Genomic DNA, 12125 nt, shown 5'->3' with positions numbered 1-12125 from the left:
CTTAAAAAGCTCTTGACTTTAGTGCAGTCATCGATCTGATCTAGGTAATGTGGCCACCTAACTTGATACTCCAATCATGAAAATCGATTTTCCGGAAAAACTATTGAAGCAGAAAATTTTTTTTTGTGTAAAAAAAAAGCACGTAAAAAGCAGGTAATTTTGGCCTGGTTGCGGTTCTGATCCGAGGACAGTCGCTTCCAGGCTCCACCAGAAAATTTTTGATTTTCCCAGAAAAATAATTTTTTCCGCTTTTTTTCTTCGCAGAAAATTAGCTCTTAAAAAGCTCTTGACTTTAGTGCAATCATCGATCTGATCTAGGTAATGTGGCCGCCTGACTTGATGCTCCAATCATGAAAATCGATTTTCCGGAAAAACTATTGTAGCAGAAATTTTTTTTTTGTGCAGAAAAAAAGCACGTAAAAAGCAGGTAATTTTGGCCTTGTTGCGGGTCCGATCCGAGGACAGTCGCTTCCAGGCTCCACCAGAAAATTTCGATTTTCCCGGCAAAATTATTTTTTCCCCTTTTTTCTTCGCAGAAAATTAGCTCTTAAAAAGCTCTTGACTCTAGTGCAGTCATCGATCTGATCTAGGTAATGTGGCCGCCTGACTTGATGCTCCAATCATGAAAATCGATTTTCCGGAAAAACTATTGTAGCAGAAAATTTTTTTTTGTGCAGAAAAAAAGCACGTAAAAAGCAGGTAATTTTGGCTTGAGTGCGGGTCCGATCCGAGGACCCTGGCCGCCCAACTTTACGGCGCTCCCTATTAGCACTCTGTCGCTATAAAATCTGGGGCCAGGATTTCCTGGAACCAGAGGACTTACAACAAGCGGCTGTCACCAGCCTTATTAGCCTAGTGAGAAACACAGGGCTGGGGCTGTGTGACTAACCGAAACTAAGGCGGATGTTACAAAAGATCGTATGATTTAGGTGACTCGGGGCGCTTTAAGTGACCAGTCGCGCATTTTCTATTCTATTCTATTCTATTCTTGTCTGAGCCGTATTAAAACGCAAAAAGCTTTGTGAATACCTTGATTTTATCAATGACTCTTACAAGTTTTGCCTAGAAACGCCTTATGAAAGATATGCGTTATAGCGATTTTCACAATAAATACTCTATGTCACCATCTGCAATCTGGAACAATGTATTCCATTAGAGTGTGTTTTCACCTCATAAGCTCCTTAAATTGTATGGGTCCAATATTTGCATTGAGTATACGCTACGCTGAAAGACTTGAAAGATTTAAAAAAAAGTCAAGATGATCATTAATTATGATAATTTTGAATAATCTCTTGTTCTCCTCGGCCAGATCTTTCTTATCGGCTCTTATTTGAGCTGATCAGTCTAGAACAAATATCCTTTCAGGCGCATCTTTCTTATAGGTTGGAAATCTACCTCTGGGTTAAAAGATCAAATCGAGACATCTGGCCAGTATGAGAAAGTCCCAACAATATAAATTCCTCAATGTTTTTCACCATTCACCTAGCTCTTAGGTGTTTTTTCACGACCTATGATCCTGTGAGTGTGTGCTCTGATTTAATAACAGCGCAGGCAATCCCTACGTTAACGGGTTGGAAGATACAAAATTCTCTCACCGAAACGAATCAGTTCGAGAGTTTTGGCAGTGTTGCGAAGGCTTCGGTTGAATGCATCTGATATTCCTTCCAAAGTGAATACTGGACCTGTACATTGCAATCTAAGTATTTCAAAACTTAGGTGAGAAGGATTTTTTCAATCCAAAAATGGACCTTTTCTGTACCTCTTGTCAAAATATCAACGCAATCTCTAATGCGTGTAGCCCGGCAATCTCCTTGCAGTGCGATTGACACCTTTTCAGTCTCGATTGGTGACAAAATTTTCTCTACGTATCCCCTACATCTAGCCTGGGAATGAATTGTGAATTTGTCACAATTCGTAGAATTCCAATCGTGAGACCGATGGTATAATGGTCTCCCCCTGTTAGATAGTTCAACTCTGCTTCCTTGCTTTCATTTATCCCATCTCAGAAACAAATTACGATATCAAATCCTTGAAGGATCTTTTACTTTCACCTGGTACTAGGTGCATGAGACGAGACTGATGTTAATGTTTCTCTTTGTCCTTAACAAAGTCTACTCTTGAAAAATGGTGCATTTTTATAAATGGAAGAAAATTCACTTCTGTTTGACATCTAGTTTAATTATCCTGCACATTTTTAATGGCAGAGTTCAAATAAGGAACAGCGTATGAAAAAGTAAACTCCACCAAATCAAGAAACAGTGGGAAAAAATTTAACATTCCAAAGGTTGTTCAACAAATTTTCAAACTACGTCCTGGTAAATCACAATGCAATCACATCTAGTATCTTGAGTGTATTCTGACCTACCACCCAGGTCTTTCCCACTCAAGGCAAATCTGTCAATTCTTCATCTTAATGAAAATCTGTCTTTCTTTTGGCCTTGAGTATTTCGCAGAGAAGACAAACGTTTTCTGCCATTAAACTTGAGAACAGTGTCAAAGGTGCTTCAAATCTGGATTTCACGATACCGGACAGGTTACAATCTTCTCGCCCAGGCGATCCACAGCCTGTTTCTTCTTTCCCGTTTTGAAAGGTATCATTTTTGCGCAGCCAAGGTAGCTTTCTGTAGTATGTTGAGATTTTAGATATAACATCTCTATACTGTTCGTTATATTCAGAGAGTTTTATAGCTGCAAATCTCCATAAACACTGGCCTAACGGATTATATTGTCCTATAGCCATCTTGGAGTCGATACAGCTAATTCTCAACTTACAGTACTAAGTATACAGCAGCTTCAGCTGCTGTGAGAAAACGAGTAAGTCTCGAAAGGTTTAGAAGTACGATTTGTACATTTCTATAATTGCCGTATCCGCGGTTGATCAACACTTTTTTGTCAAAGTTCTATTGAATATGGTTTAGTCAATAACCATTCTTTTTGTCCATTAACATTCGTCTTTAAACTCTTCAATATTCATATTCATATTAAATTTGGGGTTTATTAAAAAAAAAAAAAAACAAAACAAAAAGAAAAAATTGGATGATCTCTGAACATCTACAAGTTATTAAAATCTCGAAGACGAGGCTCGAATATAATTGTACGATCAAACGAACTTACCTGTAAGTGAAGTCCGATCGTGATTATATAAAGAGCCTTGTCGAGAGATTCAGTCCCTCCCAACTAGCTTTCCCAAACCCGTCCAATTTTTTCTATACTATTGCTTAACTTTAAACTAATGATAAGATGGCGAGCCCTCACCGCCGAAGTGCCACAGCCAACTTTTTGAATGGTCTCTGAAGGCATGTGGCTCCATCTAGCCGCAGGCGGGCTACTACAAGTTATTAAAATCTCTCGATGAGGCTCTTTATACTATAATCACGATCGAACTTCACTTACAGGTAAGTTCGTTTGATCGTACAATACACGGTTACTTTGATATTGTACTCTATAGGTGACTCTCTGACTAACCGATGTATACTGTTTGAGGAGTCGATTGATACTACTGAAATTTCATCTTTGGCGATTTGCTATGTGATTTGCCCGTCAACCCGAAGGGTCCCAAAGTCGGTCGAGATTTTCGGTTGAGCCCGGTAACTTTAGATAATAACTTATTTGCTGTATTTTAAACAGAGCTGATTTGAAGCTGAGAAAATGTTCTATCAAAAACTTCTCACATTCTTTTCTAGAATTACATGGTATCGAAATAAATTCACAATTACGAATTACTTAAACAATTTCATTCATCTTGTTTACAATTTCTCATTTTACTTTTTATTTTCCCCAATAGCTGTAACTCTCATAGGTGTACGTGTTGGAGAATACGATCAACGAACAGAGAGAGACTGTAACAAAGGTCCGGATGGTGTACAAACCGACTGTGCCGAGTATTACCAAGAATTCGGGATTGAGGAGATCCACTTCCACTCAGCATATACTAAATCGGTGTCACAGAACGACATAGGACTGATAAGAGTAGATTCACCCATAGATTTTGGTCCAATAAATGCAAGACCAATTTGTCTGCCCATTGGTGATGCAGCCACACATCATCAAACGAAATTCATCGTGACAGGGTGGGGTGAAACAGAAACTGGCTCCGGCAGTCCAGACCTTCTCCAGGGGAAACTCACCTTAGTGTCTAATGAGCAATGCGCGAAGGCGTACAAGAAGAACACGAAGATCTGGCACAAGCAGCTGTGCGCTCAAGGCCATCAATTTTCCTGCTTTGGAGATAGTGGAGGTCCTCTCCAAGCTCCTGCGATCTATAATAAGATTAGTGTGAAGTTCGTGCAGTACGGAATCGTGAGTTTTGGAACTAGAGACTGCAAGACGCCAGGATATCCTTCAGTCTACACCAGAGTTGCGTATTACACAGACTGGATTCTTGACCATTTGAAGGAATGAATACGCTTATTTATTGTTAACAGATGATCGCTGATTATGAACATTTAGGCAAGAGAAGTTAGAATTTAAATCTTTATATAGGGGGCGTATAAATTGCATCATGTGCTTTTTGGACTCCCCTTCTGTCACAAAGGTGAACCTCTCGTTTTAACATTCCTCCTACGTAAGGTTGCCAAAAATTTGGTTTCTTTTTGCTTTTTTGTGTTGTTATTAGGTAATTTTTTTAATTTATCGAAAGCAATGAAAAATTACGTAAATAATACTATGTGTATATTATGTGGTTTTATATTGCCAGATATGTTGCAACGCCTTTTATCAACTATGTACAAAAGGAGTAAGCACGAATCTAATATATTTGAGAGGGGTAGGGACAGAGAGAGAGGGGGAGAGAGGGAGGGAGAGAGAGGGGGAGATGCGACACATTTTTAGACGAAAAATTAGAGCTGCCTTAAGTTCGGCAAAGTACTCATATTTGTTACCCATCGTGTGAACCGGTTCCCTACAATTTTTAACTGATATTTCTAATTAAATTCATCAGTTAAACCACCTATTTTTTAGATAGTTCAATCGAGTTCAATTTTTGTTTGAGTTAATATTTTTTATGTTGACATCCTTCTTCGCAAAATTCGGTTAAGGATCGGGATATCACCGCGGAATATTTGGCCAAAATAATGTGCTACCCAGTCACCTTTTTTGGATTGAAATGCTTGCGCTCCCTTGCGCGAGAGCGTTAGGGCTTTCAGTTGGAAGGTCATGGATACAATCACCCAGTCATCAATACGGATCGCCATTGGGTTTTTAGTTTTAGTTTTGCGTTTTCGTTGGTAAAGTCGTAGTTGCTCTCCGGAGAGTGCACTCTGTAGACAAGCTGCCTGATTCCGGTCGTAGATGGAGCGAAGATCCACTCAACCATCTCCGTTTAGTTTTGAGATTGAGTGATTATGATTTAGTTCAGTTAAAATGATTAAAATCAGTATTTGATTAAAAATTCAAATTTAAATCACATAATTCACATTTCATTGACCCTAATTTTATGGTTCGAGCTTTGTGGAGTTCCGGTTTGGGCATGGGGACGCTATCTTTCTGTTACCTTAAAATTTCAATGGTTGGAATCCACAATAATAAAATGTATTCAGCTCTCTATCGGTAAATAACCTAGATCTCTATGCGTCAATTGATTATTTGCTACCAGAAGTTACCTATTCCGATGGAGAAAACTTCCATTTCCGGTTACGAAATGCTCCCTTCCGGTAATACCGCCTCGTGGGTGATTCATGCTCTCTACCTCCCTTTTGATACTTTTCCGATGCATAATATCCATGATTTATTATATTACAAATGGCTAATTATCGCGAAAAGATTATGAATGCTCTCGAAAATCTAGAATCCGAATCGCAATCATTTGAAGATGGAAAAATATGTATATTTTCCCTAGCTCTCTCTCGATTTCGCGTAGCTACCTAAACCGTCTTCTCTCGCACGTATGCTACCTCGCGCGTCCTCTCCCTCTCGGATTCGTGTTCACCTCGTGGGTAATACTTTTGCTTTTTCCTATCAGCTTTGGCTGAGGATCGCTTTCTTTTTCATAATTAAAATTGCAATTCACATATTTTCGAGTCTGTTGGATTTGAGTTGATCATTTTAGAGTAATTAAAATTATTTTGAGTCACCTTGATGTAATTTTGCATTTGCAAGAATTTACGATTTTGTATTAATTTTTGGCAATAGCGGAACACGTCAGTACAATTATGTTTTATTATGAATATCGACTTATACCTATCCTGTTTAGAGTTTGAGACATTGGTTTGTTGGTTTCTCGAACGATGATTGGCTTTGTTAATTGATGTTCTCGTCCACGAATCCACTTTTCTCTCCACGACCCGCACACTGAGCAACCGAATAATTCCCGTACCCTCATAATCCACATTTCTGCGTATGGTTTTTGTTATATTTTTTGTCGTTATTAGATTTTTGGGGACAATCAGTATTTAGTTTTAAGAAAATACGGTTCCGTTTGAGGTTCGTCGATTCCGCGTTGCTAACAATCGGCTGGCGCTCTAAATATTCGAAGCAAGGATTGAATAAGCTGCTGATTGTTCTCGGAGTTTAGTTTTGTCATTATGATTTTTAGCGTTTCAGATTTGTTGGATTGCGAGAACGAAGGTAATGATTTCGTCGTGTTTGGATAATCGAGAATTCTGGGTTAGGGTTTTATTGCGTATTTGTTGAGACCAAAGAAAAATCATTACAGGACATTGAGGAATCTTCCCCTGGTTACGATGGCCACGTCGTCCGCGTAGCCGTACACCAGGAAACCCTCTTCCCTCAATTTTTCAAGTTGATCTTCCATTGACAGGCACCAGTTGAGCGGAGATAAGATACCACCTTGTGGACAGCCCCCCACCGGACGACCCTCGATTTGTATTCTGTTGTGAGCGGCAGTTATTTTCCTACTCGCTAACATGCTGTGTGTCTAGTCAATAAGTTTCTGGGAAGTCTCGTGGAGTCTCCTCGAGGAGGTTTTTGTTGAGAATCATTTAAAAACCGCAAAATTTCTCATTCTAATAATAATGGTGGCGTATTCGCCATCGATTCTGTCACCGCAGGAGTATCATATTAATGAGTCTCTGCGCGAGAGAGAAACGCTTGGGTTTTCGAGCGCAGCTTTAATCAAATCTCTCTATGTTATAAAAATTCCAATTGATTTCTGGTGATGAAAATTTGCTACTCGAAATTGAGGCTCCAAAATTAAGGGTCAAAATAAGGGTTGTGAGTGTTAGCATAAGGGTCGCAAGGTCAGAGTAAGAGTCCAAATAAGGGTTATGGGTTATGGGGGTTATGGGTCAGAATAAGGATCAAGAAGGTCATATGGGGTTCATATGGGGGTTGGCAAGCGGAGCGAGCAGGGGGCGTAGCCCCCTATTATAAAAATAAAATTACTAAATGTTAAACTATTTATTATTATATTACTTCTGCGTCACAGTCTAGACTGTGGGGAAAAACTGAAGTCTTGATGATGCTATAGGAATCTGGCTCCTTTCTGCAGGAAACGATATGTGTGAGTTTGGAAATAATTGGATTCTTCGTCGAGTAAATTGTTCAGGGTAGATATATCTAGATGAGTGTAAATGTTCGACTGACAATTACAATCACCCAATGAAGAACAATGAAGAACAATATTAATTTGACCTAAGTTCATTAACAGGAATGTGGAGAAACAATAAGAAATTTTGATAATGAATTGGTGAAGCGAGATGTTAACGAAGTATGAATCCGAATAATCAATGTGTTCTTTTACGATTTCAGTTATTGATTTGCGAAACTATGAAATACTCAATTCATCGTCCCCAATAAGCTCAGCAGTTTCGTTTATAGAAACCCTTAGAGGGCCTCGTTCTGTCTTCTTTTTGCTCATGGGGGAATTACAAATTATGTGAGAACGATGAGATTTGATCGAATCAGAAGATTTTGATGTATTCGTTAATGTGCCAGAATCCGATCTTGAATCAGCGGCACTGCTGGCATTACTCGAAATATTGGATTTCGATTTTCGTTTCTTCTTTCGACGCTCCAAGTTGTACGAACGAGATGACTGCAATTGTCTCATTGCGTGGAAACTCTGGAATAAAATGTTCTCGTTATTGATTAACTCAAGAGTCAATGGAGTAATGCGCTATTTTTTTTGTGGGTGTGTTCGCAGACCTCACACATATGACTTCAAAATGAGTTTGTAAAATACTAATGCATGGAAAAAAAACCTATGAACCTGAGAATAACGTTCAAAGAGCGTAGGAATCTGTCTCACACGATTCAGCATTAACTCCATTTCTAGACGATGACGTTCAGCCTGTTCTCGAGATTCATCCCTTCGTAATGAAGCTCTGAAGTCCAAATCCCTTGTATGTTCTTTCCTATAAGAGAATGAAATGTAAAAATTTGTTCACACCCTTGCACGAAAAGTTCATACTTTCCTCCCACTCATCAAAGAGCAAAATACGAACTTTCCTTTGCAGGCGTGTTAAAAAATCGCATGTGTACCTCGGATGGAAAGTCTTGACTTTCCGCTCTTGAAGTACAATATACTATTAGGTGTATGACTTAATTCTCGGCCCCTAGATTAAGTTGATTAGAGCACCTATTTGAATTAAAAAATGCTCCCGCAATAAAAGGCGTTTTGAAGCGCCATCTGTGAGCTATCAAACCACTCAAGTCCGATTGTGGTTCGATTAACACAACCTCAAAGAACAGAGTAAATAAAAATGTCGTTTGACAAGCAGCACTTGAGGCACTCCTTTCTTTTCACCTCCCAACTTGGAAAAACTGCTGCAGAAGCACAAGAAATGATTTGTTTGGCCTTGGGAGAGAGCACTGTATATTATAGCACATGTAAAAAGTGGTTTAAAAAATTTCAGGATGGAAATTTTGATCTCCAGGATGAAGAACGTCCTGGACAACCAAGAAAATTTGAGGACGAGGAGTTGGACAACCTACTCAATGAAAATCCCTGTCAAACACAACAGGAGCTTGCTGATACTTTCGGAGTGATTCAATCAACTATTTCGAGGCGTTTAAAAAGAATTGGGAGAATAAAGAAGGAAGGTCATTGGATGCCCCATCATTTTAGCTCAGAAAACAAAAGTCGACGCTGTGAAATTGCCATGTGCCTACTGACCAGATTCAAACAAAAAGACTTTTTATATGAAATTGTGACTGGGGATGAAAAGTAGATATTTTACGACAATCCTAAGAGGNTTCGGAGTGATTCAATCAACTATTTCGAGGCGTTTAAAAAGAATTGGGAGAATAAAGAAGGAAGGTCATTGGATGCCCCATCATTTTAGCTCAGAAAACAAAAGTCGACGCTGTGAAATTGCCATGTGCCTACTGACCAGATTCAAACAAAAAGACTTTTTATATGAAATTGTGACTGGGGATGAAAAGTAGATATTTTACGACAATCCTAAGAGGCGAAAGTCGTGGTTTTATCCGGGGGAGCCGTCAACGAGTACTGTAAAACTGAACATTCACTGGAAAAAATTATTGTTGTATATTTGGTGGGATTCCAAAGGTGTAATCTATTATGAGATACTTGAACAGAGGGAAACCGTCACTGCTAAGCGTTATCAAGACCAACTGGTGAAATTTAGTGATGCGATTAAGGAAAAGAGATCTTTTACTGGTAGTGGTACGAGGCAAGTAATTTTGCTGCAGGACAACGCGCGGCCACACACAGCAAAAGAAACCCTGAAAGTTATCTTCACGTTGGGCTGGGAAATTCTTCCACATGCAGCGTATTCTCCAGACCTTGCGCTTTCTGACTATTACCTCATTCGGGCGCTATAAAATCACCTGGTGGATACCCAGTTCCAATCTCCCGAAAAAGTCCGGCAGAGCATTCATGACTTCATCCAGTCAAAACCCCCATCTTTTTTCCGAGCCGGAATCCGACAATTGGCCGATAGATGGGAGAAATGTGTGCAAAGTGACGGCGATCATTTTCAAGATTAGATTTGTATTCATTTTTGTATAAATAAATGTCAAAATTGTCGAAAAAAGGCAGAGAATTAAGTCATACACCTAATATTTCTGATGAAAATTTCCGGTAGACATTTCGAAAACTAATGAGTTGAGTGAGATAAATGACAAAAGATCTCTGTTGGAGTTCATAAAATTCCCTATAAACAATGGGTTTTGGTTTTTAACTGGTGAATCAAAGGACAATTATCCAGTATCAAATGAAATAATCAATATACCTGGTTGCATGTCTGAGAGCTCTCCATGCTGGTTTCCGGGCTGTCATAGACTCCCTCACCCTGATTGCATGTGCCCTCGCTTGTTCCTCCAATTTCTCCTGAATTTCTCTCTCTAACTTTTCCCTTAAAAATTTAGCAGATAACGGCTTTTTTAATTTCTTAATTTATGTACATTATTTAAAACTATCGTAGGAACGAGTGGCTGTTGTAGACTTTATCAAGCTCTTATCTTCAAAGTCTTTGAAATTTTTTATGAAAAAGGTACTTTAATATGTTCCTCTGAGCTTACTACATTCCAAAACATTTTCAGAATGATTTGCATGAAATTTTGACAATTGTCAGCTAACATTCTAAATACGACCGAATTGTTAGACAAACATGCAAATAAGTTTCTAATAGTTTTTAAAATTCCCTACAAAATTAAATCGATGAGATGTTTTCAGAGCTAAAACTCACTTGCAGAGTTATGTATCAATTATTCACTTATATCTCTGAAATGATAAGGTTTAATAATTAAAAAATTTGAGAAATCTTTTTTGTAGCCTTCGAAGTGTCCTACAAAGAATATGGTGTTACAAGTTATTCTACTCGCTGTTTAAAGGCCCCCAACATCGAGGTTTTACGTGCCGTTCTCTGTTACAACTTACAAGTGTGTTAAGTCGTAATACTTTTCCACATATGCACATATAACACGTACTATAGAGTTCCGGGTAGTGCTGAAAGGTATTACGCCTACCCAAATGACGGGACGAAAGTAGCTTATTTCATTCCACGGATTTCTGTTGTTTTTGACGATCCTCGAATGACATAACCCACGTTTCTCCCTGCATTTATGAATAATAACCGAATTTTTCAAACACTTGCATGGAAAGTTCGTACTTTGCTCCCTGATAAGCGGGAGGACAGTGAGTACTTTCCGTTCTAGGGTGGAAAGTTGTTCCCTCGGGCGGAAAGTACTGACTAGTTTCCGCCCCTGGGCGGAACTACTAGCAGTACTTTCCTCCCTTAGGCGGAACTATTAGCAGTACTTTCCTCTCTCGGCAACAACTTTCCACCCTTAAGCGGAAAGTATTCACCTTCCTCGCGTTTATCAGAAAGCAAAATACAAACTTTTCTTTGCAGACATGTTATAATAGTATATTTCAGGACTAGTGCCATGGGCTTTTCTTACTCGCCTGGTTGACCAGTCCTCGCCTCCGGCTCGGACGTCAACTCGACGAAAGTAAAAAACCTCATGGCACTAGTCGTGAATGATATTTTTCCGTAATGATTTTCACTTTTACGAGTTTGGGCAAGGGCCAATACCAATCCCCAGACGAGGAAAAGGGAAGATCACTACAGAAAAATAGCATGTGTACCTCGGGCGGGGAAAACATGACTTTCCACCCTTGGTGCACAATATACTATTTACCGTGCAATTATGACGAAAAATAGTATGTGCACCTAAAAAGGAAAAGAAGATATCAAAATCCGCGCGTGGCAAACGATACGCAGGTTGGAATGTCCTGTTTTCCCCCCTCGGTGCACAATCTACTATTTCGACATAGTGACAAGGGATATTTTTTGTCATGACGTTCGTGAAAGCTTTTTAGTACGCGCAGCGTACGCAGAGCACCGTTTTACGGACTAACGGCGATGCCACAACGGACACACTGTGAAATTTACGCAATGCGTGAAACAATCATTCAACTGTTTTTCGATCATTTTTGACAATTGCAAACGTTGCATGTCTTGCGTTGCATTAATTGTAGCAGCACCTTTGAAGGAAAGTCTACAATAAATGGGCGTCATTCATTGACGTCACATTGCTAAGGTAAATAATATATCTATATTTATTGCAATGCGACGCAAACGGAGGACGTACGTCGATTGCAGACTCTGCCTAAGGAGATTCCACAATGAATGCAACGGAGGATTGATGCAATGTTTGCAATTCAAAATAATCGAAAACCGGTTGAATAATTGATGTAA

General features: G+C 39.2%; 2 protein-coding genes across 5 annotated transcripts in view; one reads left to right on the top strand and one right to left on the bottom strand.

Annotated features, from left to right (window-relative positions):
- LOC107043161 (transmembrane protease serine 9) overlaps window positions 1-4746 on the top strand; it is an 80124-nt gene extending 75378 nt beyond the window's left edge. The window contains exon 8 of the mRNA XM_029126469.1: window positions 3785-4746. Coding sequence (XP_028982302.1) covers window positions 3785-4401 — 617 coding nt within the window. The 3' untranslated portion in view covers window positions 4402-4746. The remainder of the gene's footprint in view (window positions 1-3784) is intronic.
- A 2834-nt stretch (window positions 4747-7580) lies between these two features.
- LOC107043170 (protein FAM161A) overlaps window positions 7581-12125 on the bottom strand; it is a 78895-nt gene continuing 74350 nt past the window's right edge. For 3 of the 4 annotated variants that reach the window (XM_015264519.1, XM_015264518.1, XM_015264521.1), the window contains 3 exons: window positions 10155-10277; window positions 8168-8312; window positions 7581-8020 (listed from right to left, as the gene is read on the bottom strand). In XM_015264519.1, the coding sequence (XP_015120005.1) occupies window positions 7724-8020; window positions 8168-8312; window positions 10155-10277 (565 nt within the window). In that variant the 3' untranslated portion in view covers window positions 7581-7723. The remainder of the gene's footprint in view (window positions 8021-8167; window positions 8313-10154; window positions 10278-12125) is intronic. The other variant, XM_015264520.1, reaches the window with a different exon arrangement.

This window comes from Diachasma alloeum, unplaced genomic scaffold (genome assembly GCF_001412515.2).
Source record: "Diachasma alloeum isolate Michigan unplaced genomic scaffold, Dall2.0 Dall_scaffold_00550, whole genome shotgun sequence".
NCBI classification, from domain to species: domain Eukaryota; kingdom Metazoa; phylum Arthropoda; class Insecta; order Hymenoptera; family Braconidae; genus Diachasma; species Diachasma alloeum.
The sequence above is the reverse complement of the archived record's forward strand: the minus strand, read 5'-3'. Positions and strand labels throughout refer to the sequence as shown.